This window comes from Zosterops lateralis (assembly GCF_965231275.1).
Source record: "Zosterops lateralis genome assembly, chromosome: 8".
In the NCBI taxonomy this organism is placed as follows: Eukaryota; Metazoa; Chordata; class Aves; order Passeriformes; family Zosteropidae; genus Zosterops; species Zosterops lateralis.
Window position 1 is genome coordinate 32,051,282 of NC_139768.1, and position 27,890 is coordinate 32,079,171.

The 27,890-nt window shown below is 51.5% G+C and overlaps 1 protein-coding gene across 1 annotated transcript; it reads left to right on the forward strand.

Moving 5' to 3' along the window:
* The first annotated feature begins 1,178 nt into the window (after window positions 1-1,178).
* On the forward strand, window positions 1,179-27,796 carry PAPSS2 (3'-phosphoadenosine 5'-phosphosulfate synthase 2). Its single transcript, XM_083866419.1, has 12 exons — window positions 1,179-1,275; window positions 14,551-14,656; window positions 16,053-16,288; window positions 17,001-17,139; window positions 17,405-17,523; window positions 17,635-17,748; window positions 18,374-18,485; window positions 21,779-21,984; window positions 22,657-22,792; window positions 23,825-24,093; window positions 25,126-25,355; window positions 25,700-27,796. Exons 1-12 carry the CDS (start codon window positions 1,255-1,257, stop codon window positions 25,839-25,841), a joined length of 1,830 nt encoding a protein of 609 aa, XP_083722545.1. The 5' UTR covers window positions 1,179-1,254; the 3' UTR covers window positions 25,842-27,796.
* The last annotated feature ends 94 nt before the right edge of the window (window positions 27,797-27,890 follow it).

A 27,890-nucleotide genomic window follows, 5' to 3' on the forward strand; every position in this document is an offset into this window, starting at 1 on the left:
ATGCCACGGGTTTAACTGGAATTACACTGGGGATTAGTTGAGCTGATAGCTGATCACACTCTAATAGCTGCCTGCCTTTGGGAGTTGGTTCAGCAGGTGCTGTTGCCTCCCTCCAGTCCCATTCCTTCACCTCCCTGTTTTCCCACAGTGGGCCCTGTTCTTCCTGAAGCAAGACCTCATCTGAGGAACCCCAGTTATCCTTGCACTGCTCCCTTGGGATTTCCCATTTTCTGTTTTAAGAGTTTATCAGGAGAATGAACGTTGAGGAGCATTGCAAAATCCCAACTTTTTCCTTTTCCTTCGAGCAGCTTCACGCAGGGCTCAGTGATTGCTGGAATGAAGGACAGAGATGAAACAGGAGCATTTTATGGACTGCTGGTGATCATGTGCTGGACAGGTCCCAGGAGCTGCCCAAAATGGGCTCAGCATGTTGGACCTGGAGGGAGCACTTGCACTTCTGGGCACGGTGAGAAGTGAGGTATCTCTTCCTAGAGGAGAGGCAGCACAGCTGGCACAGCCGCCCCTGCAGCCCTGGGATGGATCCATGGATGGGCATGGAGCAGGAGGCAGTGGTCCAGGAGGATCAGGGCCATGTCCAATGGGACCCCAGGTGTAGAATTACCCACCCACCAGGATCTTCCTTTCTCTGTCCTTGGCTCACAGGGCCATCCCAGGGTTGTGCTGTGGTTTCCCTCCACCAGGACATTGCCCGTCCTTTCCTCTGTCTTAGCAGAGATCTGGGACCTGAGCTTTTCCGGCAGTGGAAAACGGAGGATTTGGGACAACGCTGTCACAGAGTTTCTCTTCCCCTCACCTGCTGTGCTTTGTTTGCTGGGAGCCTCCTCTGTGTTTCTTTTCAAATTTTAGTATTTTGGCCAAACCTTCAGGGACCAGCCTCCAGCCCTGCTGGGCTTTAAACATCCTCATCCTCGGGAGGTGTTTTTTCTCCCAGTAGTGTTGTGTGAGCTGCCGTTCTCCTCCCTCTCCTGGAGCCCAGCCGTGGCAGGAGCGCTCCAAGCCTATTTTAGGGCACTTTTCTGCGGGCGCGCCCGCTCCGTGCCCGCTCCGTGCCCGCTCCTTCGGGGGCTGGGGGCCGCGCCCCCGGCCCGGAGCGCCCTGCCCGCTTCCCCCGGGGGCCGGACCGGAGGAGGCGGCGGCGGGGGCGGGCGCAGGGCGAGAGGGGCCGGCCCAGGGCCGCGCTACGTGTCCCGCAGCCCTTATAGCCCCGGCCCCCGGGCCCGCCGCCGCAGCACCATGGCGAGCCGCGAGCAGACGGTAGGGGCGCGCCGGGAGCGGGGGGCGGGCGGTGCCTGCGGATCCCGAGCCCTCTCCTGCGCTGGGATCCCCGGGCAGCGGCGGCCGGGGCGCTCCGGCTCCGCTCGGGAGTTGGCCAGCCCGTCATCCATCCCTCGGGGCGGCGGGGACGGGCGCGCTGGCCGGGAACGTCCCGCATCCTCCCGCATCTTCCGCGGGCGTCCGGCCGCATCCCGCACCTGTGCCGACTCCGCTCCCCGCGGATCCTCCCCAGGCGGGGCCGGCGGTCGAGCGGCGCCCGCCTCGCTCGTGGCTTTTTGGGTGCTCCCTGTCCCTGCGGGTCCCGGCGGGGGCAGGACTCGGTGAGCCGCTCCCCGCCGCGCTCTCCCATCGCTGCGCGCCCGGCGCTCTGCAACGCGCACGGCAGGGCGGTCAGAGCCAGCGCACAGCCCGGTTAGAAATTAAAATTGCAACTCGTAACCGCAGCCAGACATCGCGTTCCGCTCGCCAGCTGCCCTCCCCTACTCCCTGGATCTGGGATGGGAGCTCTGGGTCCCTCTGGCTGTGCGTACGTTTTCCAGGTTTTAAATCAGAACCAGAAGAAATCTTGACGTAAGTCTTTCGGGCTGCTTCTTGCTGGTTGATTTGATTCTTTTTGTTTTAAGTTTGCCCTAAACTTTTCCGATGGATTTGGTGCATTTTGGACACAGTGGTAATTTGTCCGGGGAGGAACGCACCCCAAACCACAGGGAACAAAGCGCGCCTGTGCGCGAGGTGTTCTTGGAAACGCAAAAACCTGTGGTTTGGGGATTAATCCAGGCAGGGGAGGTGCGAGCCGTGAGCTGTGTATGGGACCTCTGTTTATTGCTGTGACAGGAGACAGGCATTACTGAACTTCCAGAATAATCCCTCTCCTTTGCCTCCACCCTGGGCTGGATGGAAAAATGACCTTTATAAGCGAGTTTGTGGCTGACCTTTGTGCCGTGGCTGTCAAAACAGATGCTATCAGCTTGACAGCTGTAGGCGGGTTTTTGTGTGCTTATCTGCCAGCTATCTGATGGAGTGAGAAAAGGCGTGATTTCACTAATTACGAGAGGTTTGGGGAGTGATGGTGAAACGGTGATGTCCCATTAGTGATCTTCCCGTCCCTTGCCAGAAAGATGTGGTTGCACGGAGTGTAAAGGAAGTTCTCTCTCCAACCGCAGCCTCAGCAGCTTCTTGGTTTCAACCATCTCCAGTTTATATCAAAGGCGTGGATAAGGAATTCCACTTCGTTCAGGGTCCTTTGAGCTTTTTTTTTTTTGTGCCCACAGACAATTTGTCGTGACACCTCTTGTGGCTGCAGCAGCCAAAGGTGTTCCATTTTAAACGGAGACACAATAATTTATCCTATTGAGATCCCTATTGATACAGCGGTAGCATCATCCTTCTGTTGACCCTTCTCCCAGTAACACGAGCCCTTATTACTCCTCAAAATCCTTGTTGCTAATAAAACTTCAGTTTTGTCACAGTTTCACGATGTGGGTGGTGTGTTAATCTTTGTCCCACAGACCAGGTTTTGTGAGGTTGGATGTTACAAGCTTTATTCACCAGTTGAGGGGATGCCAGAGGTGGGTTTTGCAAGTGATGTTGATCAGCTGTCAGTTTTGGAAAGGCACAGCAGGGCCAGCCATTGGGAGATGGATCACTGTGTTGGCAGTGCTCCACATTTTGCAAATTGAATAACTAAAAGTCCAGGATTTAAATCCTAAATTCAGCCTGAATGTTGTCTGGAGTTTGAATCTGGTTTGAGGATGCTTTAATTGCACACCTATTTATTAATTGATGATGTGGTGAGGTGTAAAGAAGAAAAATAAGAAGAAAACTTCTTTTTTCTTTGCTTCTGCATGTGTTGTCCTTAAAAATGAACACGGTACCTTAATTCTGCCTTGTGTGAGGACCAGTCTTGGTGTGCAGGAATTTCTCTTTGGCTGGTTAATATGGAAACACTTTGTGCTCTCCTCATTTCTGCTCATGACTCTGCAAGAGGCACGAAGTCCTCTACGTGCCAGGCAGTGCCCTGCTGTTCCCAGCCCTCAGTGACAGAAAGCATTTATTTCTGGCCAGCTTCAGGACTGACTTTTTGGGCAGCAGAGCGGTCTGTAATGGTGACCTCAAAGGCTCAATGTCCCTCACACAGGAGGGCTCCTGTGTGCCTGGGTGGCAGAGGCTGCTCTCAGGAGCGGGCACACCGTGCAGGGAGCCAGGGCGGGAGGTGGAGCTCTGGGCCTGCCCTTGTTCATTGTGCGGGCTCCTGCACAGCGTGGCTTTCAGGGCTCAGGGGCTCTTTGAGCTCCGTGCAGAGAGAGCAGCTCGTTCTCCGCGCACCGCCGGCATTTCCTCCGCTCGCTCCCCGTGCCCGCCCAGTGGCGTTTTCCCAAAGGCCGGGAGGACACAGATGATGCTCTGTGCTCCAGGGAAGCTTGCCACGGAGCCCAGAGCCGCGGGCACTGCCCTGGCAGTGTGACTGTCTGCGTGGCTCTGGGTGTCCCCAGGGCTGTGTGCAAAGTGCAGCTCAGCGCATCCCATGGGACGGAGGCGCTGGGAGTCCTGCCCCCGGCCAGAGAAGTTTCTCTTCGGGTGCTCTTGCTGCTGCTTAGGGAGAATGAGAGCCCAGTACTGAAACTGTTTTTCAGGGGGAGCGTTTTAGCTTTGTCACCTGCCCGGTCTCACAGCAGCATCTCCAGGAGCCTGACTGGTGAGGCATCCCTGGCTTGCAGCAGGATGTGCTTCCACAGCCCAGCAGTCACAGAGCTGTAACTTCTGCTAGCTCACTTGTGTTTGTGCAGGGCTTATGTGCAAATGATGTGGGCTTATTTAAATTTATTTAAAGAGGAGAAACAAACCCACAAGATCAGATGTCAGCCCTGAGGAAAGAGACTTAGTTTCTTTGCCTAAAAACTACTCTAAAAAAACGGAGCTGCAGGGCAGAGTTCAGATGATACCCCAGGCAGAGCAGGAACATATGTACATCTCCATCAATTTAATTGCTAAGCAACATGAAAGAAAAAGCTTATTAAAACACCCAAACCGTGCATTCATCTCCTCTCACACTTCCTATTAACTGTTGCCTTGAATGCAAAGAGCAAAACAACTTGAAAGATGTTTCTTTTCAAAGCAGTTCTGAGTAGCTCATCGCAGTGACACTGTCTAGGGGACAGGGCAGCAAAGCCCTGATTTCAGGGAATTAGTGTGGCCTGCTCTGCACTGAGTCACTCAAGAAAGTGAATTTTCTAAAACTCATGTTTTATCCAGTGAGTCACAAGTTGCTTGCTCTTACAGCACGATTTATTCTGTGGAACACGGTGCCCAACTCATTGCACCATGACATCCGAAGGTGGTTGTTTTCCAGCTGCTCATCACATGCTTGGGAGTTCTTGGTTTATTTTCTATTACTTTGTTTGCTTTGTTTCTTCTTTTCTTTGAAGCCCATGGAAAAGTGAGGTGATTAACTTTTGTTGCTTTGTTAATTAGAACTTTCTGCTCTTTCCTCCCAATTTCCTCTGAAGCCCTTTGCTATTAGAAAGTTCCCTTCCCAGTTTCTTTCCCCCACCTTGCTGTTTCGCTCACTTGGGCTGCCAGTGTGCCAGACCAGTGTTTAATAACCACACTCTGCTCTGTAGGTTCAACTTAGAGGATTTCAGGGAAGAAAAGCCAGGAAAAATTGCTTGAGGCCTCCAGGGGTTGGGGAGTTAAATAACCATCTTGGCGTGGTCTGAGCACCTGTGCTGTGGTGGTGGTTGGAGTGGTGCTGCCATCCAGGGGTGTGTCCAAGGCTGTAACTCCTGCAGCTCTGGGTGGGAGCACTTTGAGTCAGTAGGTTCCTTCCTGTCCTGCTGCTGGGCTCCAGCAGAAATGCAGATTCCAGCCTCTTCTGGTTTTTAGGCTGCACACATCAAGTCACAGCCAGCCACAAGTCCATGCCAAACCCCTCTAACACAGGTGTAGGTTTCCATCCGTGCCCCTGCAAGAGCATTTAGTCAATCAGCAAATGATGCTGAAGACCCCACACTACCCAGACATGTGCACTGCAGCTGCAGCTTAGATTTAGGCCATGGAGATTTTGTTTTTCTGGAGGGTTTTCAAGACAAACACTGGCATATTTGCCTTTTTTATTATTATTATTATTTTAACTGGGCTGATGTTGGTCCTGGAGGGTGCCTTTAGAAATTAAAAGCCCTTGCCTATCTGAAACCAGGTGTTTTAGATAAACTTACAGCTGTATGTGCCCCCAAAAGATAAGTGCCATGCAGGGCCTGTATGAATGCTTGAACCTGTACTTTGGTCACGCTGCTCACACACTTTGCTTCTCAAAAACCCATTAAGAAAAAGGCTGTGTAATTCAGGTTGTCATCTATGAATTTGCTGTTATCGTGAGCAGGGTGTCACAGCTGAAGGGAGTGAGAAATAGCTCCTTAATGGTTTCACAGCTTAATCATTTCCAAGTGAGAATTTACACGGGGTGTATCATTAACAAAAGGAGCGATGCAAAAAAGCCCTGGCTGTGCGTCATGCCATGGGAAGTTGGGATTTGCCCATGGGGCTGGTAGTTCCTTGCTAGCACTGCCTCCTGTCCCTCCCAGAGTGGTCTTTGCTCCTTTGCTCACAGCTTGGCTCAGTTACAGCTCCATATGTCAAAAGCTTTGCCTGCTGAGTGGGTGCCAAAATGTGTTTGGAGAGCATAACTCGTTTACACAGATTTGATTTTATTTTCTGTTAGCTGCAGCACTTGGTGGGTTGTTGAGATGAGCTTTTTCTGTGCGTTGCTGGAAAACAACCCTCTGCACCTACATTTTCAAGACTTTCTGACCTGGAGGTCTTCGTGGCCTCTCTGGCAGAACAAAATGTTTTCTTCTATATCAAACTGTGTTTTAGCTTCCCATTGTGGTGCAAAATGTGTGGTTGGGCGGGAGGTCATTCTTCAGGCCTGCCCAGCCCTTCTGATGGGAAGATCATCAGGCTGTGCTGCCAGTGAGCGTGGGAAGAGGGGGGAAAAAGTCGTTTTAGAGGAAGGGTTTTTTAGAGGGCTGCTATGGGGGTCTGAGCTGGGCACCTGACTCTGGGCATGATGAGTCCCCTCAGCCATGGCTGAGGCAGCTCATTGCATCTCTGGAAAGCTGATCTGAGACCCTGGGGATGGAGGTGAGGGGTGTCGAGCTCTCAGAGGTGCAGCCTGAAGTCCAGGGGAGCTGCTCTTCAAATGTACGTCATTTTTATGTCTTAAATATTGTGGGAGCTGAAGTCTTCATCTGCTGTTGGTCTTATTCACCACTACCCTTCTGTGGCTGCAAAAGTGGGGGTGATGCCACCCTCTGAGAGATGCTGAGAGTTTGCATGAACTTTTGAGGGACCAATTAACAATAAACTCCAAGGAAAACGTGGAACTGTCCTTGGGCAGTGTGGAATGACTAAGGGCTGTGCCTCTGCCTGCTTTAGGGAGGGGTGGGGGAAATGCTGAGCAGCCACTCATTCAGGAAGAGTCCAACATCCTTGCTGCTGACTTAAGCCAGGTTCTAGGTCACATTAAAAGCCCATCTTGCAGCTTGTAGGGCTCAGACTCACAGGGAGATGGGGCAGGAAACTTCATCCTCCTGAAGTCCTCAACTTGGACTTGGTCTCCTGCAGCTGGTTTTGCAGAGGGACACATTCAGTGGTACAGCAGTGAAAACAGCCCTGTCTTCATCCAGGAGGAATTCTGAGGGGACTGAGGAGGTGCTGAGTGAGGGGAAGATCTGGCCCTGTCTGTTCCCAGCAGCAGCTCAGAGTGGGAGCCAGGAAAGAGTTTATGGCTGGGACACCAGTGCATTGTCCCCCCCTTTGCACTGACCTGAGATACCAGAGGCTGTGCCTTTCCTCCTGATAGTCCTTGATGAACTTTCCTTCCATGAATTCATCGTAATGACTTTTTCCAGCCTAGTGAATGTCTGGCTCGCTAGGCAAAGCTCCCCCATTTAACTGTGTCCTGCGTGCTGCTTCTGGCTGAGCTCCCCTGAGCTCCTTCCTGCTGCTGCTTTTGCACTTTGAAAACCCTAAAAAGGTGCTGAGGACCAGCAGGTCCTGCAGAGGAGAAGCCTCACAGAAGAATAAGTTCTTTTATAGAATCACAGAATCATTGAGGTTGGAAAATCCCTCCCAGCCCAGGGAGTCCCAGCTGTGCCCAATGCCCACCTTGTCCCCAGCCCAGAGCACTGAGTGCCACCTCCAGCCCTTCCTTGGACACCTCCAGCCATGGGCACTCCAAACCTCCCTGGGCAGCCCCTGTCAAGGCCTCAGCACCCTTTCCATGGGCAAATTCCTGCTGCTGTCCAAGCTGAGCCTCCCCTGGCACAGCCTGAGGCCCTTTCCCCTTGTCCTGTCCCTGTTCCCTGGCAGCAGAGCCCAACCCCCCTGGCTGTCCCCTCCTGTCAGGGACTTGTGCAGAGCCACAAGGTCCCCCCTGAGCCTCCTTTTCTCCAGGCTCAGCCCCTTTCCCAGCTCCCTCAGCCTCTCCTGGGGCTCCAGCCCCTTCCCCAGCTCCCTTCCCTTCCCTGGGCTCAGAAATAGATGTATTTTAAAACCTGAAGCTGCTTGAAACACAGATCCTCTGTTGCTCCCGTTGCTTGTGAAAACACTGGAGCGTCTCTAAAGACAGAGGATTTCTTTCCTGAGGGGGATATGTTGGGCATGGTAAAAGGGGCTGTCTCATCCCCATATCATTGAGACTGTTTTCAGGTTTAGGGTGCCTGTCCTGCCATGGCAGGAGGCATGTCATGTACAGTGCCATATTTACCATAGAGAACCACAGCCCACTAATTAAATTCCAGAATCTCATATTCAGGGGGAGAAAAAAAAAAAATATTTACATCTGGATACAATTCCTACCTGGAAATCTTTTTGATACAGAAGTTAATGTGTAGTCAGAATCTGTACCTTTCCCCTCTTTTCCTCTTATCCCTGCGATCTGAGGGACTCAGTTTCACTTTTCCATAACTGGATCTTTTTCTCCAGGAGAAGGTAGAAAAGCAGGGCTGTGTATTCTGTGTGGTTTTCCTGGCAGGCATCAAACCAAGGCAGTTCTTCTGCAATGTCAAACCCATTGTTTGCAAAAAGGAGCAGAGGCCCAACTGCTCAGGCAGATTCATCTGGGAGAGATCATTTAGCAGAACTGCTCTGAATATTAAACATTGGGCAACCATGGAGGGGTTTCATGTTTAAATTGTTTTTTTTGTCAGTGCCTGACAAAATGCTTTGTTTGTTAAATATTTGTTGCCCCTGCAGCTGTCCCTTGAGATTTCAGGAATGAAGACAAAGGGGGGCAGGGGGAGATTGTTTTTATAACATCTGTCCTGGTCTTACAAGTTTATCCCAAAAATGTAGGAGCCCAGAATGAGTCACTAGCTTTTCTGCATCGAGGAAATGAGAGTAGTGACATCATCTCATTCCGAGATAAGGAAACGCCTGAGCTGGGAGCCTCCAGAGAGGCAGATTTCAGTACCCAACTGCTGATTTGGACTCACAGTGCAGAAATCAGCATCTGATTTGTGAAGTTACTGGAACACGAGCCTGATTTTGTTTATTCTCTTCTCTTTTTTTGTGTGCCAGTGTTGTCTGAAACTCGATTGTGACAACCCAAGCCATGCGAATTTCTGCCAAGAGAAAAATATTTGAGCTGCCATCAGCAAACAAGGTCTTGCTAAGAGCTCAGAAATTCTTGTGGCTTAAGAAAACATGGCTTCGGCTTAACAGCAGCTTGAAAATCTCGTGTGTTAGCAGGGTTTGGCATGTCCAGCTGTCTGTCTGCAGGCTGAAAGGCTGCTTGTTTCAGGGCACTGGGATGGCTCTGCTGCTCTCCTTGAGGTTTTCTGAGTTACGTTCCTGGCAGGGCCCTGGGGGCAATGCCAAAAGGAACAGGCAGGGAGTGCCAAGGAGAGGCTGAGCCTGCTGGGCTTTATTCAGAGCACGGGGTGGAGAAAGGGATCCCAGTCCAGCATCCTGCCCGGGACAGGGAATGCTGGCAGCTCCTCAACCTCAGCAGGGCTTTGGTGACATGTCCCTGTCACTGCTCAGCCCAGGCTGGAAAGAAAGCACAACAGGATTCCTGCTCACCTCCAGGTGCTGGGAGAGGAGACTCATCCCATGGTCAGGGAACAGGGGGACACCACGTGGGAGCAGGAAGGTGGTGGCACAGCAGGGACACCAGCATGGGAGCAGGAAGGTGGGCAGTACAAAAGATGCTTGCAAGGTCCCACTTCCTCATCTGGGTCTGCATCCTGAGGGGGTTAAGCAGGCAAAATTTCCAGGGTAACTCTGCCTTGCTGGGGTTTTCCCTTGGGAAAGAGTGGGACTGGGTTTGAAGCATTTTCTGCCTTAGTGCAGTAATTGAATACTTGAGGAAAGTCCACAGGTTTTGGGTTACAAGAGCTGAGCTAGGATGTAAGAGATGCCAAGGTTTCTCCATTGTTTTTCAATATGATGGTAATCAAATCTTTGCTTCCACAGACAAAAACCCCCTTTTTCCTCTCTTCCTCCTTTTCTTTGGAGTATCAGTTTTGCTCTTCTTCAGCAAATGACTCTTTTACAGGAGGTTTTCCCCTCTGGTTGCTCATGGATACAGTGTCACCCTTTTGCCAGAGCAGCTCTCATAGAAGACAATTTTTTAAGGAAAAAATTTTGATAAATGTAGTTTTTATACATCAAATGCACAATTTTTATTTTTTTTCCAGTAGCTGTCAGGAGTTGGGAGGGTTTTTTTAATGATAGGGTAGCTCACTCTCCTGAGGCTTAGGGAAGTGTTTGACTTCAAACTCAGAATCACAGAATCTGCTGGGCTGGAAGGGACCCACAAGGATCATTAAGTCCAGTTCCTGACCCTGCACAGGACACCCCAATAACCCCTCCACGTGCTTGATCCCACTGCTTGCCTGTGCAAGTGAAGGCTTGCTTGATCATTCCATCATTTTAAAAGCCCATTCTACCATTTGCAAATTGGATCAGCTGAAAACATTTTGAAAGCCTCTATTTTTATTTTGATCTAATTTTTCCTTCCTGGAGACATGTCCAGGCTGTGGTACTGAAATAGGGCATGTGTGAAACGCTCGGCTGGAAAAAAATGAATCATATTCCTGGTGCTGTGAGCTTGCCCTATAAATAAAAAGGCAGCTGGGGGAGTCCTGACCCTGCCCTGGCTGTTGGATCAGGGCTTCCCCGGGGCCCTGAGCGCTGCCAGCTGGGTGCAGGTTCTGGTGCTGAGTGAGCCGGACGTGTCAGTAACGTGCCCTTTGCCGTGCGGTGCTGCACAGCCTCAGAGTGAGCCGTGCTTTTGAGAGCCAGTCCCTCTCCAGAGCGGGATGCTGCTGCAGCCTGCCATGAGCTGAGCCTCCTGGACAGCTTCCAGGTCTGTGCCTGTGCCAGCTACAGCAGGCAGGGGTGAATTGAGGGCACCATAAGGACACGGGCTTGGAGCTGATGGGCCACTGCAATGGCCAGCGTGGCTTTCTGGTGCCTCCTCTCCTTCTGCAACATCACAGAGCTCTGCCTGCTCTGTGAGAGGTAGCTGAGCAAGGGTTGGCCTGAGGGTGTTGTGTGCACGCAGGGGATCTATGGAATGTCCTGCTTGGCTCCCATCTGTCCTTTGTTTCCACCCCTCAGCTGTGGAACATGGCACTTGTAGTTGGTTCTTGCCATGCTCCCACTCGTGATGCAGCCGTGGAGGTGCTGGGTGAAGAACTGGGGATGTGGAGGCAGGAGAAGGCGCTGCCCTAAGGACCAGAGTTTATACTTGATTTCCTAGTGGAAGATTGCAAAACATCCATGCAATTTGTTGGGACAACCCTAAACCCAGAATGGCAACAGAAGAGCTGGGGAAGAGTTCTGATGAGGAGCAGCTCAGGGAGCTGGGAAAGGGGCTCAGCCTGGAGAAAAAAGAGACTCAGAGGGGACCTTGTGGCTCTGCACAAGTCCCTGACAAGAGGGGGCAGCTGGAGCGGCTCAGGCTCTGCTCCGAGGGAACAGGGACAGGATGACAGAAAACAACCCCAAGTTGTGCCAGAGGAGGCTTAGATTGGATATTAGGAAACTTTTTTCATGGAAAGGGTTGTAGAACCTTGGAATGGGCTACTCAGGGAAGTGGTAAAATCACCATCTGTGGATAATCAAAAAGCCCATATCAAAAAACATGTGGATATGGCCCTTGAGGACATGGTTTAGTGGTGAACACGGTGCTGGTGTTGGGTTGATGGTTGGACTTGATGATCTTAAAGGTCTTTTCCAGCCTTAACACCTCTATAAGTCTATGATTATAAATGTTTCTTCTCTGGTGCATTTTCTATTAAATGTGTGGTGGTTCTGCTCCCAACAAACATCAGTGGTGTTTGGGAGAGGCCCCACAGGCCTCATGCTTTTAACTGTCAGATGAGAAGATGCTTCCTGATAAGATCTCCTCGAGTAGTCACACTTAATTTATGTGGGCAAGCACAGCTACTCCCTTCCAGGACCAATTACTTCAGGAGGAGCTGAGGTCACTTTTTTGGATGCTGTGAATTGAGCAATGGTGGCTCTCAGGGCAGAGGACACTGATGGTTCCTGATTTCCAACAAGACTCTCCTGTCTCAGAGGCCACATCTCTTTATTCAGGAGGATCACTCTGGAAAAACCTCCTGCCTCTGGCTGCAACCTGTTTCACACAGCAGGGCAGCATCTTGTCCCAGCAGGGTGGTTGATGGAAAGCTTCTTCCCTTTGGAAACGAAGCCAAGAGACCCTTGACAGGCAGCTCAGTCAAGCCTGATCCTAAAGACAGCCAGGATCTTGGTGTCTCCCTGTTTGCCAGCCTCATGGAAGGGTTCAGTTGTAGGGGAGACCAAAAGCAGAGTTAGGATTTGGTTTCTTGGTCCACTGTGGCCTCAGTCCAAGGTTTGGAGCAATGTGTTTGTTTTTTTCTCATTTCCTGCATGAGCTAAAGCAGGGTGGGCTGAGCACTGAGCTCATCCAGACAGGGCCAAGGCATGGGGACAACGTGGCAGTGTCATCTTAGACCATCTGTCTGGCAGGGGATACACAGCCCTTCTTTGGAGATGCTGCTGGGACATTTATTGCCTTGTTTGGAGCCTTATTTGGGGCTTGTTTGGTTCAGAAGTTCCTCTCCCAAACCTCATTTCCTTGCCCCAGACTACTGCAAGACACATTTACCAGTGTCTTAAACTGTCCCTGCTTTAGGGCCCAACATCCAGGTGTTGATGTTGTGCTGATGATTGGATAATCTACTTAAATTTGTATGATTTGCAGTGACAGGGTTAAAACCCTGAGAATCCAATCAGTAGGACAGCCCAGCATTGTTCCATCCACTGCTGCTCTCTGCCTACCAACCACCTTGCAGGACATGCTCTTCCTAGTCAAAATCTCTCCAGGATTTGCTCTCAGGCCATTAATGATCAGTTTTCCTGGTGCCTTCCACTCCCTTCCACCACACTTCAGCTCTGCCTTCCCAAACCATTCCTAGCTGGTGGATGATGAGGTGGAAAGTTGGTCTTTCTTACTGAAAAGCCCATTCCCAGCTAAGCAAGCTCTCAGCCCAGCCATCCACTTGCTCAGGGTTGGGAAGAGTTTCCTGGGAAGTTTATGAAGAGAGCAGAAAAATCTGAGGGATTTGGTACCATCTGGAGCTCCTAGCAGGTGGGAGAGGTGTGACAGTGTTGCTGAATTGCAAAAATGCCCTCAGTGGTGCTTTCCCAAGCTCCCAAAGGTGCCAGTGTGCAAAATAAGAGCTCTGAGATGCTCACACAGCTCAGCTTTATGGCACAGCAACCTGTACTTAAAACAGAGCAATCTCCTTACATCAGCCATGGAGGAATGTGCTAGATCCTGCATCTTCCTGAGGCACAGACGTTATCATGGCTCATCTCCTGTAGGACACAGCCTGAACTCCTGGGGATGGGACAAAATGAATCCATGGTGCTGTTTGCCTTTGCGAGCTCAAAATGTCCAAACTTCTGACAATCCCCTCAAAAAAAAAAAAAAAAAAAAAAAAAAAAAAAAAAAAAAAGGGGAACAAACCACAGAAACCAAGTCTTGAGCTATTTATCTTTTATTCTCTGAGTCACAGGATATGTAACATTCACTCACCTTTGCAGGGGGAGGTCTAGAGATGTTTTGGGTTTTTTATAGAAGTGCAGACTGGTTTGTGTTGGAAAGGACCTTAAAGCCCATTCAGTGCCACCCCTGCCATGGGCAGGGACACCTTCCACTGTCCCAGGCTGCTCCAAGCCCCAAAGTCCAACCTGGCCTTGGACACTTCCAGGGAGCCACGGCTTCTCTGGGCACCACACCCAACCTCACAGGGAAGGATTTCTTCTTATAACTCACCTAAATTTCCCCTCTTTCAACCTGAACTCATTTCCCTTGTCCTGTCACTCTGATGAACAGTCCTGTTCCAGCTTCCCCATAGGCTCCCTCAGATACTGGAAAGTTCTGTGAGGTCTCCATACAACCTGCTCTTCTCTCTCTCTTTCTCTGCATGTGTATCCAGGATATATTCATATCATTGTTCCCTCCATGTTCTTTCCCTTGCGTGCCTCAGTTGGGAACATCATCCTCACCATTAACAAGGTCTTGTGGATATTTCGTGTGGGACATTCCTAGGGGAGGTGCTGTTGCTGGAGCTGCAGGGCACAGCCAGGCTGTTTCACCTGCAGCCCTGCAGAGACTCTGAGGTCAGCAACGTTAGGAAGCACCAGAACTCAGGCCTCTGGCTCAGCATTGTTTGCTTGGGAATGCACATGGATTGTTTCTTCTGCCTTCCCATCCCATCTCGTGCCCAGCTCGGCACTGCTCCTGCCCCAGCTGCATTTTTGAGTTACACAGCCAGCAAATTAGCACCTGAATTTGCTCTTCTTTTGCAAGCCGGATTAAAATAATTGGAGAGTCTGTCTGTGTTTGAAACTGTGAGAAGGCAGGGAGGGTGTCTCTGCCCAGACTCTGTGTCCTGCCTGCCCGCAGGGGGATCAGTCACCTGGCAGGGCTCCTGCAGCACAGCCAGTCACCTTCTTGCTAGCATGAAGGCATCACCACCAGATACACCCTGGGCAGAGGCAGAGAGCCTCCAAAAAATGAGTCTGTGCTGCTGAGACAGAAATCCAACTCACACCAAAGCACCAGAGTTCACAGTGCTGACTCATTAATGAATTTTCATTTCTCTCCCATCTGCTTGTCCCAGCAGAGATCTCCTTTTGCACTGAGAGCAGCAAAAGGTAACAGAAGTGTTCTATTGTGCTCTGTTTTCTCAGGGATCCACCAACGTGGTTTACCAAGCCCATCATGTCAGCAGGAGTAAGAGAGGACAAGTCGTGGGCACCAGGGGAGGATTCCGAGGCTGCACGGTTTGGCTCACAGGTATTTCTGTCTGGGTGTGAAAGCGTGGCCTCACCTGTGAAACTCCATGGCTGTGGCTGGCAGCTGGGGATTTGGGATCTGCAGGAAGCGTCAGCGTTCCCTAAGAGCGGGCAATTGCAAAACATCTCCACGTGGGAAACACAGACATGCGGTGCTGGCGCAGCAAGATGTTCTCCCTGGCAGCTGCTGCCCATAACTAATGTTTTTATGGATTTCCCAGCTGCTATCAGGCTCCTTTGAACATGTCAGAGGCCCTCGGGGTAGCACTTGTTGTTCCCAAGAGTGTGGCTGAGGAAGCCTTGGCTCAAATCCAGCCAGACTTTGGCAGTGGAACGTACACAGGGTTGTCCAAAACGTGGATGTTTTTATTCAGGAGCAGTGGGAAGTTTATTGGGACATGCAGGTCTGCTGTGTTTGAGGCAGCACAAGGCAGCCACCTTGTCTGGAGAATAAAACACTCCCAGCCACAGAGTCTTGCTGGGAGCAATCCCTTGCATTTGTTCTGTCGCTCTTCTCTTCTGCCTTAAAGTATAAACTCATTGTTTGGGGATTAAGGGGTGCTAGAAATGAGTTGCATTTCTTGTTTCTGATATTTAGACAAGTCTGTCTTTTGCCAGTTGTCCAGTTGTTCCTTTGCTTGTTTAATCTTGGCATTTTCTTTGGCTGCTGGAGGACGTTGTAGGACGTGCTTTGAAGGATTTGTAAAGACATTCAGACTTGCCTCCCTGTCACCTTAGGTTGTAGCTGCTGGGTTAAAGTGCAGTTCTGTTCTGTTCTCCTCCTCAATTTTGAAGAGCACAATTTGCTATTATATAGTTTCTGAGGCCAAAAGCCCTACCCAAGGCAATTGCCTTCCTTTTTTGAGTATCACTCAAAAATCTTGTGTCTGAAAGGTTTGAGCTCAGCTGGCTGATGATTATTCTTTGAAATACACCCCTAGAGAAGGAAGTGAGCCTTTGCTGCTGGAGCCTGTCCCACTCCACATGGTTGCAGCAAGAGCCTCTCCTTGGGTTCAGAATGGCAGAGCAGTTGGCTCTTGACAGTAGGAGCAGGGGGAGGAAGAGGAAGATGCAGAGGGACCTGGAGGAAGCAGCATCCTTTCAAACCTCCCCTGCTTCCTGGAACCCATGTGTCCCAGCACGGCCCGGCCAGAGGCACTGCTGGGTTGGACCCCTCCAGAGGTTGGGCTGTAGAAGCTTTCCTCACAGCATTAATGCCACACCTTCAATAATCAGGGTGGAAAAGGTCTCTGTGAAGGATAAATCCAACTTCCTTTAGGAAGGAATGAGGTAGGGAACTTCAGACAAAAGTGGTTTGGCCGCCGGTGCGAGAGTTGCACTCTCGTTTTCACTGTCTTGACCTCAAACCTGACCCCTCACTTGGCTGCCTCCCCCAGGCCTCTCTGGAGCTGGCAAGACAACCATTGGCTTTGCTCTGGAAGAGTACCTGGTGGCCCATGGCATCCCGTGCTACTCCCTGGACGGCGACAACGTCCGGCACGGCTTGAACAAGAACCTGGGGTTCTCGGCACAGGACCGCGAGGAGAACATCCGGCGCATCGCTGAGGTGGCGCGGCTCTTCGCCGACGCTGGGCTCGTCTGCATCACCAGCTTCATCTCCCCCTTCACCAAGGTGAGTCCTGGGAGATCCCAGAGATCCTGCTCTCTTCTCAGTAGCTTTACCTCAGGCGATGGAGATCGTTTATGGAGAGGGTTTCCTAAATCCACTGTCGGATGCTTCGGTCTCACTGCTGATGCACAACCGCATGCGATCAGTGTTTGGAGGGCAGTGACCTCACTGGATAAATTCAGTGCTGCAAACTGATGGAAAGCTAGGAGGGGTTTAAGATGTCCCTGCTATTAACTCCTCAGAGGCAGAAAAGAGTCACAGAAGCAGCAGCCTGTCCTAGAGCTGTCACTGGTCTTTTGGAAGAAGATTTGACTGTGATTTTCACTTCCATGGCTGCTGTTATCAGGCCGATGCAAGCAGTTCTTCTTTTCATAGAATCAAAGAATCACTGAGGTTGGAAAAGACCTCTGAGATCATCATGTCTGACTGTTTCAGCGCAGGGCAGATAATTATTTACAATCTGAAGTGCTGCTGCCCTACCTAATGAAAAGATCTTGAGGTTTTGCATGGAAAAAGATGAAAACAGATTGAAGTTCTAGATTTTTACAATTTTTTTTAAAGTATCTTTGAAGAAAAGGAAGGAAGTGAGATAAAAAACCCTTATTAGAACTAGTGTACATTTAATAAATCTGTAAGAGAGATTAATTTACTTATGTGAAAATCCAGGGAGGTTTTTTCGCTGCAATTCAGATTTTACCCATCTTTCTTCTAACAGGATCGTCAAAATGCACGGAAAATTCATGAGGCAGCTGGACTTCCTTTCTTTGAAATCTTTGTAGATGCTCCGCTAAATATTTGTGAAAGCAGAGATGTGAAAGGCCTATACAAAAAGGCAAGAGCTGGAGAGATCAAAGGTATGGAGGAGTGAGATCTTATTTTGCCTTTTGCTTTCCAAAGCTTTGGATGCCTTGTCCTGGCACTGCCACACATAGGGGTGGGTGTCCAAAGGCCCCTTGCAGTGCACAAGAGGATCCTGTTCCCCTAGTCTTACTGCCACGAGTGTAACTCATTGTACCCAGCATGGTTGAATGCCCCCTAGTTGTTTGCATAGTGTTCTTGGCTCTAAGGCAGTGATTATTCTATTAAATAAATTTAACTCTGGGGGTTAATTGTCCGTAGGATTCACGGGGATTGACTCAGAGTATGAGAAACCCGAAGCTCCTGAGCTGGTGCTGAAAACAAACGTTGCCTCAGTGTCCGAGTGCATCCAGCAGGTCGTGGAGCTGCTCCAAGCACAGGTGGGTCACTTCCACCTCACCATCACTGGCAGCTTTGGAACCCTGCTCTGGGACATTGCCTTTTTGGTAAGAACCAATGTGTTACAAGTGCTGCCTGTCTCTGTCTTTCAGAACATCGTGCCCCAAGGCTCAGTCAAGGATGTTCTGGAGCTGTTTGTGCCTGAGGACAAACTCAGCAGTGTCCGGGCTGAGGCAGAGAAGCTGCCAGCAGTGGAGATCACTAAGGTATTGTCACACACAGGTTCTGACACTGTTTAGCTGCTCCAAGGGTGGGAGCTTCCAAGGAGGATGTTGCCAGATGTTGCCTCTGATGGCCCTGACCTTTTGTGGCTGAGCTGAGGTGGGATCCTGATCCTCAGCCATTTTCTGCCATGCCTCCACCCTGTGCTGCAGGGTGTCAGTCTCCTCAGCTGTGTTCATACAGCCCCACAAGTTCAAACTGCCAGAGGGCAGGGTCAGATGGGATATTGGGAGGCCTTGGCACAGTGTGCCCGGAGAAGCTGTGGATATCCCTGGAAGTGTCCAAGGCCAGACTGGACAGGGCTTGGAGCAGCCTGGGATAGTGGAAGATGTCCCTGCCCATGGCAGGGGTAGAACGAGATGGGCTTTAAGGTCCCTTCCAACCCCAACCATTCTGGAATTCTAAGTTGTGCTGTGAAAGTGTGCAAGTCTGGCTTAAAAGCCCCAAGCTACATCCCCCATGTCTTTTTTCCCCTTATGAAGGTCCTGTATTTGAAGCAAAACAAAATGGAAATGCTGTTTCAGCAGAAGGAAAGCAAAAGCAACCTCTGAGCGTGATATGGTGACAGGAATGTGACAGGAGTGTGACCCCTTTGGGTTTGTTTTGCAGCTGGATCTGCAGTGGGTGCAGGTGCTGAGCGAAGGCTGGGCCACTCCTCTAACAGGATTCATGCGGGAGGCAGAGTACCTGCAAGTGCTGCACTTTGGCACCCTGCTCAACGGTATGGATCCCCTGTGTCCTCCTGTCCTGCCTCCTGCCACACCCCAGGGCCCCTGAAGGTGGCCAAGGTCACCCTGCTGTCGCCACAGCCCTGGCATCTCTCACAGTGCTGCTCAAACCTTCTGGGAGTTGTTGTGTGCCTCTTGTCGTACTTGGCTGTACCAGGACAAATAGAGATGCAAACCCAAAGTCAGGGAAGCAGGGAGGCTGCCAGGCTGAGCTGGAGGTGGGAGGAGAAGGAAGCTACTTCTTGGAAACAGGAGCAGAGCCTGATTTTGCCTTCCCCCCAACCCCATTTCCCTGCTTCTCCAACATGGTAGCTTGAAGTAAATCTGATTTATCTGTGCTTTAGCAGCCTGTTAGAGGTGCTTCATCCCTGGAAGAGGCAAAGAGGGCTCAGGTGATGACCATCCACAGCTGAGACTGGGGCACAGCTGTTTCCACCCTGTTTCTCAGCTGTGGATGCTGTTGCTGTGACTTCTCCTGCACCTGGGGTGTGCTCACGTTGGAGTTTGTAGACCTGGCAGTGATCTCTGCCTTCAAGGATCTGGGTGAGCAAGTCCCTTTGAGCCTTGCATGCCTTCTAGGCAATCCTGTGGTCCCACAGGGCAGGGACCTGGTGCCATTGCTCAGATTTGGGCACCATGCAGCTGAGGCAAAGTCCAGGAGTGCTCACTTTGCATTGCAGGAGTGAGTGTCTGTGTGGGGGCTCTGCTTCCAGACACGCCATAGCCTTTCACCTCCTGCCCAGTGTGCAAACAGCATTCAGAAGCACATGTCCCTGTTATCAGAGCCTCCTCCGTGTTCTTTGAGCTGCCTGCTGTGCCTGGGGAGGTCGCAGAGTGCCCTGGGATGGCCACGTCGCTCCAGAGCCCCGCACTTTGTGCCGGACACTCATCCCAGAGTGTGTCTGCTTTTGAGGTGCCCCCCCAAACCTGCCAACATCCCTGAGCACATCTCCTCTGAGCTCTGTAGGCACATGTTCAGGGTTTGCAGAGCTCTGTGGGGAGCAGGGACAAAGGCCAGGAGAGCAGCTCTGCAGGGGGATGAGCTGAGAGCAAGGTCTGTATTAGCAGCATCAGCCCCTGGTGCACTGTCTCCACAGGGGTATCCAAACCCAGCATTGGTGTGGTCAGGCCCTCAGGGTGACATCTGAGTGGGAAAGAGAATTCCACGTGCTCTTTAGGAAGTGGTGAAGGATCCCATCTCATGGTGCTGAGGCTGGGGCACTGCCAAGGAGAGGCTTTGAGCCTGCTCTTCCCAGAGCCATCGGCACAGCCCTTGTGCCCTGGGCTGGCTGATGCTTTGGGCAGCTCCCTTGAGTTTTTGGGGGCACTTGTTCAAGCCAGGAAATCCCTCCTGGATGCTCCAGCAGGTGGGTGATGTGCTTTGTGTAGGGCCACCAGGAAGGGGGGTGGATCTGTAGCAGTGCCCCAGCAGCCCATGACTGTCCAGAGGGGTGACAGTGACAGTGGAGGTGTTGGACCACACTCCATGTGAGGCTGTGGAGGACCATGGCCACACCAGCAGGAGCTTTTAAATGCTTTGAGTATTGAAATGGTTTCTGTAACATGCCCCAGAGTGTTAATTATCTTCATTATGTTTGTGTTCTCCCAGGAAAGAGGCACTTGGTAGCTGGTATGTATGGAACTGTTCTCAGGCTCTCCACAAATTACCTCAATTGAGATTCTTTTTGGCTATAATTTTTTGAGATTTACCCAAAAAAAAAAGAAAAAAAAAGTTGAAATGATTATGAAATTATTACAGCCATGGCCCATTTATGATCCAGGCAGTTCTGACGTGGCCTGACACACCCCGTGTCCCAGGGACCAGTCTGCACAAAGATCCCAGTTGTGTAATTTTGTAATTACCAGCACTGGAGTGATCTTTTGTTACCTCTCCATCCGTCCTGCATTTGGAAATGGAGCCCAAAGATCCTCTCTTTCAGCAGCATTTGTTGGTTTCATAATGCAGCTTTTTCTTCCTGTGCTGGCTTCACTGCCTGATCATTATTAATATGATTTAAATGTGTGAAGTTGATATTGAGTGGATCCCATGTGAATATAATGATGATTATTCATGAAAATTGCTGCCTGGCAGATGAATGATACCTAGCTGTGAATTTAAAGCAAATGCAAATATTTTAGTAAAAATTAAAGTAAAAATCTATATCATAGTCAAAATCCTCAAGTTAAGACCCTCAAGGGTCCACACTGATTTCATTCAAATCAGAACAAATTGAATCAGTGATTTGTTTGTGACTGGCAACCCATCAAAGAGACTGATTCTCCTATGTTAACATTGGAATATCCAAGCAGAAATGGGAGGACCTCAGTGGAAATTGGGAGAGTTGGATTAAAACCAACATGATTTCAAGCTATTTAGGGACAGCACTGAAATTAGAAACTATGTGTGCCCTTCCAGACTCACACAGAAAACAGATGAAACATGGGCAGTGCAGAGATGTAAAAGGAGAAGGAGTAGCAGTATAGAGATAGCCAGGAAAAAAAAAAAAAAAAAAAAAAAAAAAAAAAAAAAAAAAAAAAAACACCAAATGAAAACTGAGTGTGGTGGAAGAGGCAGCCCAGGAGGTGTGCAGGGAATGGGATTCTGCAGGGAACACCAGACTGAAGCCTTCTCTACAGAGGTGATTCTCCTGGAAGAGAAGGCATTTTCCAAGCACAGTGAAATTTTTCAACTACCCAGGGTTGCATTTTCCAAGCACAGTGAAATTTTTCACCTTCACAAGCAGCTACTGAAGAAGAGCCAGAGAAAGGGAGCATGCAGGAGCTAATGAGATGCTCCAGGTGTCTGGGAGACATCTCTGGCCCTTAGATAAGAAAACCAGGGAAAAACCAGGGAAAAGGAGTGTGCAGGAGCTTATGAGATGGTCCAGGCTGAGCAGGAGATGCTAATGAGATGCTCCAGGTGTCTGGGAGACGTCTCTGGCACTCGGATAAAGAGAACCAAGGAAAGGGAGCATGCAGGAGCTAATGAGATCTCCAGGTGCCTTGGAGACAATGCTGGCCCTAGATTGGAGCTTTTACATCCCGATAACATCACTATTCATTAGCAGCGCAGAGAAAACTGCTGAAATGACTGACTCTCCACGAAAACCTCTGTTTCCTGCGTTCCCGGGGCTGGTTAAAATCCGTCTCTGATGTTAAACACCTCCCCTCCCCTCCCCTCCCCTCCGAGGGCGGGAACCGGAGCGTCCCCGCGGTGCTGCCGCTGTCCCCGCGGGACGAGCAGCGGCCGGAGCGCGCTGAGCTCCTCTCTTTTGTCCCTCGGCAGACGGAGTGGTGAACCTGAGCATCCCGATCGTGCTGCCGGTGTCGGCGGAGGACAAGCAGCGGCTGGAGGGCAGCGCGGCGCTGGCGCTCAGCTTCCAGGGCCGGCGGGTGGCGGTGCTGCGGCGCCCCGAGTTCTTCGCGCACAGGAAGGAGGAGCGCTGCGCCCGCGTCTGGGGCACCGCCTGCCCCCGGCACCCGCACATCCAGGTGCGGCCGGGGCCTGGGCGGGGCTGCAGAAATGAGCTTTTCCAAGGCTTTGAGGTCCTGTCTGTGCTTCCAGCCAGCTACTTGCTAGGAAACAGCCCATCCCGAGCAAGCAGGACTGGATTTTTTGGCTCTTCCCTACGGACAGCCGACAGGGTTGTTAAGGTTTTACAGCTCCTCTCTTCCCCCTTAGGCTGTGGCAGCACAAGGAGCATCATCCCTTGGGATAATGCTCCAGGCTCCACAGACTGGCTCGAGCTTTCTGCTTCCAAAGGCTGCAGCTGTGGTAGTTCTCTCCCCTCCCTTAAAAATATCTCCTTTAATTCATTAGCAGCAGGCGTGTGCCTTGCAACAGGCTCATTCATCATGCATATTCCCTGGGGGGAAAGAGCAAAGAGGGAGGTGCAGGAAGGTCTTGTGCCTTCCTGCAGACTGCTGGATGCCAGAGAAGCCCAGCACCCAGCTGGGGGGACTGGGTGGCTGCTGCCCCACTGGGTGAGGTTTTGCTGCCCATGACACTCAGTTCACCTGGTCACTGCAATGAAGTTTTCCACCTGAGAGAAGGGAAGGTCATCCTGCAGTGGGGTTGAGCCTCACACTTGTCAAAGGAGACTGGGAGAGGGAGAGGGAGGAGTGTGCTGTCTCCTTTGCCCTGAAGGTGTGTGTAATTCCCAGATGGTGATGGAGAGTGGAGACTGGCTGGTTGGTGGAGACCTGCAGGTCCTGGAGAGGATCAAATGGAACGATGGGCTGGACCAGTACCGCCTGACCCCGCTGGCTCTCAAGCAGAAGTTCAGGGAAATGAATGCAGGTGAGTGCCCTGGGTCACACCAGTGACAGGGCTCTTCCTGCCCCACCAGGCCTTGGTCTTATCCTTGAGTTGCTCTCAAGCTCACAGCACTTCCAGGTGGCTTCTGGATGCTCCCAAAATGGAGCTGTTTGGGGGTGGGCAGTAAAGGGGACTCAAGGCATGGCACAAAGTGGCACAGGGTCTCCTTGGTCAGGGCAGTGCTTGTGATGGGCTGTGTCCTCAGTGGGCAGCTCTGAGGGCTTGGAAGTCCTGAGCATCCTGCTCACATCCCTCCTGGCAGGTCAGATCCTCCCTGCACTGACATTCTTGGCCTTCACACCTGGGGCACAGCTCAGGTGTCTCCTCCCAGCTCTCTGTGCCACAGAACCCCAGAATGGTTTGGGTTGGAAGGGCCTTAAAGCTCATCCCACCCCCTGCCATGGGCAGGGACACCTTCCATGTTCCCAGATTGCTCCAAGCCCCATCCACTGTGGTCCCAGCAGGCTGGCAAGGGTCAGACACCCACCCTTGCTTTGGGGAAAGAGCATTGGCCCCCTTGAAGGTGCCACTGAGCTTGGGGAGGTGACAGATCACTTAGGACATCAGTGAAGGTGTCCAGTGCTCTGCACAAACCTTGCAGGAGAGCTGATAGGGCTGAAAATAGCCCCAAAGGAAGAGAGTGCAATGAAAATAACCTTGGCAGGGCGATGTGTGTATGTGTGAAACACTCAGCTGAGCTGTTCAGGACTTTTTTTCGTGACACACACAGGTCTGTCATGGCTCAGACAGGGAACACACAGGTCTGTCACAGCTGGGACAGGACATACACAGGTCTCACAGCTGAGACAGGGCACATACAGGTCTGTCACAGCTGAGACAGGGCACACACAGGTCTGTCACAGCTGAGACAGGGCACACACAGGTCTGTCACAGCTGGGACAGGACATACACAGGTCTCACAGCTGAGACAGGGCACATACAGGTCTGTCACAGCTGTGTGGGAGCTCAGAGTGTGGGAATGATCCCCGTGACCCCCTGCCCTTTCCCTTGCAGACGCCGTGTTCGCGTTCCAGCTGCGCAACCCCGTGCACAACGGGCACGCGCTGCTGATGCAGGACACGCGGCGCCAGCTCCTGGAGAGGGGCTACAAGAACCCCGTGCTCCTGCTGCACCCCCTGGGGGGCTGGACCAAGGATGATGATGTCCCTCTGGAGTGGCGCATGAAGCAGCACGCAGCCGTGCTGGAGGAGCAAGTCCTGGACCCCAAGTCCACCATCGTGGCCATCTTCCCCTCTCCCATGCTCTACGCCGGCCCCACAGAGGTAACTCGGCCCTTGACTGCTCAGCAGGGCAAGGCAGGAAGGCTGTCCATGGGGTTGTGCTCCCAGCCTGCCTGTGCAGCTGTGGAAAACCCCGGGAAGGGGGCTGGAGCCGTGGCCTCACTCTTGGCTCCCTGCGTGGTTCGCCTGCGCTTGCTGCTGCAGGGTGTCCCCACAGAGCTCGGCTCCATCAGCTCCCCTCCTCTCCTGGGCCATGGAGGGCTGGGGAGAAGGGCCAGAAACAGGCTTCACCTTTTTCTGGCAGGCAGGGATGTTCATTTGTTTGCCCCCAGGGGTTTTCCTTCTGTCCCTAAATCAGTGGGATGAAAGGGACAGATGATGAACCTCCCCTTCCATGTGCTGGGGTGCACCACTTGGGCACATGGAAAACTCAAACTGCAACCTCTGTTTGCCACCAGATGAGACCCAGCCCTGTGGGTTTATTATTTTCTTTTCTGTTGGAGCTGGGATTAAATGCTCAAGAGATGGAGTTTGTGTTCAGACACAGATGTTTATTAATGCTTATCTATGTTACAGTCTCACAGCTTGTGAGTTCTAGCTAGCAAAGTGAAAAATGGCTCTGTCTCTAACTCTTTCCAAGGTCTTTTAAGCACAAACTATCCAATTATAAAATGAGACCTAGACTATTTTTACTTTTATCCCAATAACCAACCACCTGTGGCCCGCAATGCAGATTTTTCTACCAAATTACAGAACACCACCCAGAGCCATGAAGGAGGTGAAAAAGGACTCAGCCTCTGCCCGAAATCCTCCATCTTGTTTTATATATATTATTATATTCTAAAAGCTTAAATTCTAAGTTTTCCACCCTGTGATATTACACACTTCTATTCAAACCCCACACCCACAATCCCAGTTCTATCATTCAATTTTGGAAGCCTTTTCCAAGGCCTCAGGTCAAATGTAATGTTCTCCTGAGGGTCAGAAAGTCTGAAATTCTCAGTGCCCAGTGTTCCACCATCCCCCATTTCCCACGGGATGCCCAGGCCCTCATTCCCTGTGTCCCCCCTGCAGGTGCAGTGGCACTGCCGGGCCCGGATGGTGGCGGGGGCCAATTTCTACATCGTGGGGCGCGACCCGGCGGGGATGCCCCACCCCGACACCAAGCAGGACCTGTACGAGCCCACGCACGGCGGGAAGGTGCTGGGCATGGCCCCCGGCCTCACCTCCGTGGAGATCATCCCCTTCCGTGTGGCTGCCTACAACAAGATCAAGAAAGCCATGGATTTCTACGACCCCAAAAGGTAACGCAGCAGCGTTGTGGTTCCTTCAGAACGTGGGGTTTGTGGGCTTGCAGCTTTCCAGGGGACAGGGAAAAGCCACATTCCTCTCAAGGGGAGGAATGGGGGGAGGACCTGGGAAAGCCACCTGTGTTTTCCTCCATGAGCTGTTCTCAGGGGCCACATGAAACTCAAGATGCCACCAGGGAGGAAAAGCAGCACAGGCTGGGGGCTGAGAGGCAGTAGAAACACAGCCTTCCACAGCTGGGAAGTGTGTTATGGATGCTCCAGCTCCTCTGGGATGAGGAGCTCCTTGGGGGGAGACTCAGGCCAGCTGTGCTGATGTCACCTGTCTCTGTTTCACACAGGCACGATGATTTTGACTTCATCTCAGGAACACGCATGAGGAAGCTGGCTCGGGAAGGGGAAAACCCCCCAGATGGCTTCATGGCCCCCAAAGCCTGGAAAGTCCTCACCACCTACTACCAGTCACTGGAAAAAAATAATTAACTCCTCCTCCTCCCTAGAAATACGTGTATTAAGAGTGAGCAATGATCGATTGATTCCCTCTGACACAGATCACTTGGCATGACCGTGGGACTTTCCTACCTGGGTCAGAACATTTTTTTACCAATCAGAAATACTTTGAGCCTGATCCTTCTCCCCCTAAAGCTGCTGAGAATGTCCCCGTGGAGCTGGAAGGGATGAGGAGCAGGCCCTTCATTCCTGGCTGGCACTGGGATGTGCCAGTATTGTTGTGGTGCTGCCAGGGCCTTGCAGCAGCTCCCAGTGCAGAGGGAGGGGCTCAGACCAGGATAAATCCTGCCTGTGCCCTGCCTGGAGCAGAAATGAACAAGTGCCTTTCCACGTTGTGCCTTAGACAGTTTTTGCTAATTAACAGCAGGATCTTTTTAATACCCTTTTTTAAAAATGGACTTTTTAATATCAGCTGTGACCGCCACCAGTTCCTTGTGGCTGAGCCAATTCCTCACTGCCTCCTTGCTTCCTTCCTCCTACTTTGAGCGCTTTGGTCATGCAAATCCTGGGCTGAGCACTCCTGTTGCTCCAAGGTCAGCTGTCTGTGAGATTGTGCCATGGTGATCCCTGCACTCACAGCCCGGAGGGGGAACCTGTCCTGGGAGGCACCTGAGATCCCTGAGAAAGCTCTGGGCAGCAAGGAAAAATCAGGGACACTGTCACTGTGCTTTCAGGTGTCCTCCCACCCCTCTGCCCACACTCCTCTCATCCCAGAGGCAATCCAAGGCAAAACAGCAAAGACACAGCGCGAGGTGGGTCTGGAGAAGCAGCTGAGAGGAGGCTGAAGCTCCTGCCCCTCCTCCACACCTGTGTGGGTGCAGGTGACCTGGTTTATTCCATGTCTGTGGGCTGGGGCTGCTGGGGACAGCCAGAGGATAGCAGGACAGCCTCGGGGCCCCCCAGCCCTGTGGGGTGCCGGTGCTGAGCCAAGAGCCAGCGCCCAGTGCTGCTCCCGGCTCTGGCTGTGGAAAGTTACCTCGGACCTTATCTCCTTCCCCACCCTCATCCCGACACGGACTTTGCCTGTGCCGTGCCTGAGGCTTTTCTGCTGACTCGGTGGCCTCCAGGGGACAGAGCAGTGACAACAGCAGAGCTTCCCTGGGCACTCCCGGGAGCCAGGGCCACCTCCCAGGGCCAGGGCTGGTCCCGCCCGCCTCCCCAGCTGTGAGGTGTCCGCACAGGAGAACAGCCAAGCACTTGGTAATGACAGCAGCGGCCTCACTCCATGGTTTTGCACCTGGCCTTCTTTAGCAGCTGCCCCAGGACCCGTGGGGATGCGTTTGTTCCCAATGTAGGGCAGTCAGCTTCCTCCCTCCTTGTGCTCCAGTTTTAATTCCAGGTGGATCTGTGCTCAGCAAACCCAACCACTCCCATTTGTGGTGTGGGGTACTGTGAACTCCAGGCTCTGCTGTGTCCAGGGCACAGTGTCCAAACCTTCATCTGTGACTGGGAAGTATCCTGGCAAAAGGGCTTTTGGAGTGTGTTTTTTAAATTATTTTTTTAAGTATTTGGAGCAAAGCTGTGTTTTACCCCAAGGCAAATGCTGCCACCTCCGTGAGAACTGACAGTGCAGCAGCCTCATCTAGCCAGGCCCTGTGGCAAGAAGCAATATTCCCATTTAGGATTTCTAAGGAGTGGAACAGCACTGTTGCTGCTCATCACAAAATAATCCAGTGTTGAAACCTGTCCCCCCAGTAAGTCCAGGTGGTCACAGCAAAACACAGATGTTGTATCATCATTTTAAACCAGCGTAGTGTCCTGATTACCTCTGATTAAAACACATGGACAGGGGGGGTTGTAGTCTATTTATTAAAGACATGAGACTGGAATTTGTACCTCAACTGATGCATCTCATGATTTAATATATTCTGAACTTGATACTCTATGAAACACTCGCTTTTAGTACAAATAAATATTTATATGTGTAAGTAGCTCTCACTTGGTGATTTTTGGGTGGAACTTTGCTGGAGATTTGCTCAGCCTCAGAATGCAGTCCTTTAACTGCTCTCCCTGGAGCTCTGG

Coding starts and splice junctions, on each gene's coding strand:
- PAPSS2 (XM_083866419.1), top strand. CDS start 1,255: ATGGCGAGCCGCGAGCAGACG. Junction 17,749..18,373: donor CAGCAGTGGAGATCACTAAG/GTATTGTCACAC, acceptor TTTGTTTTGCAG/CTGGATCTGCAGTGGGTGCA. Junction 24,094..25,125: donor TCTACGCCGGCCCCACAGAG/GTAACTCGGCCC, acceptor TCCCCCCTGCAG/GTGCAGTGGCACTGCCGGGC.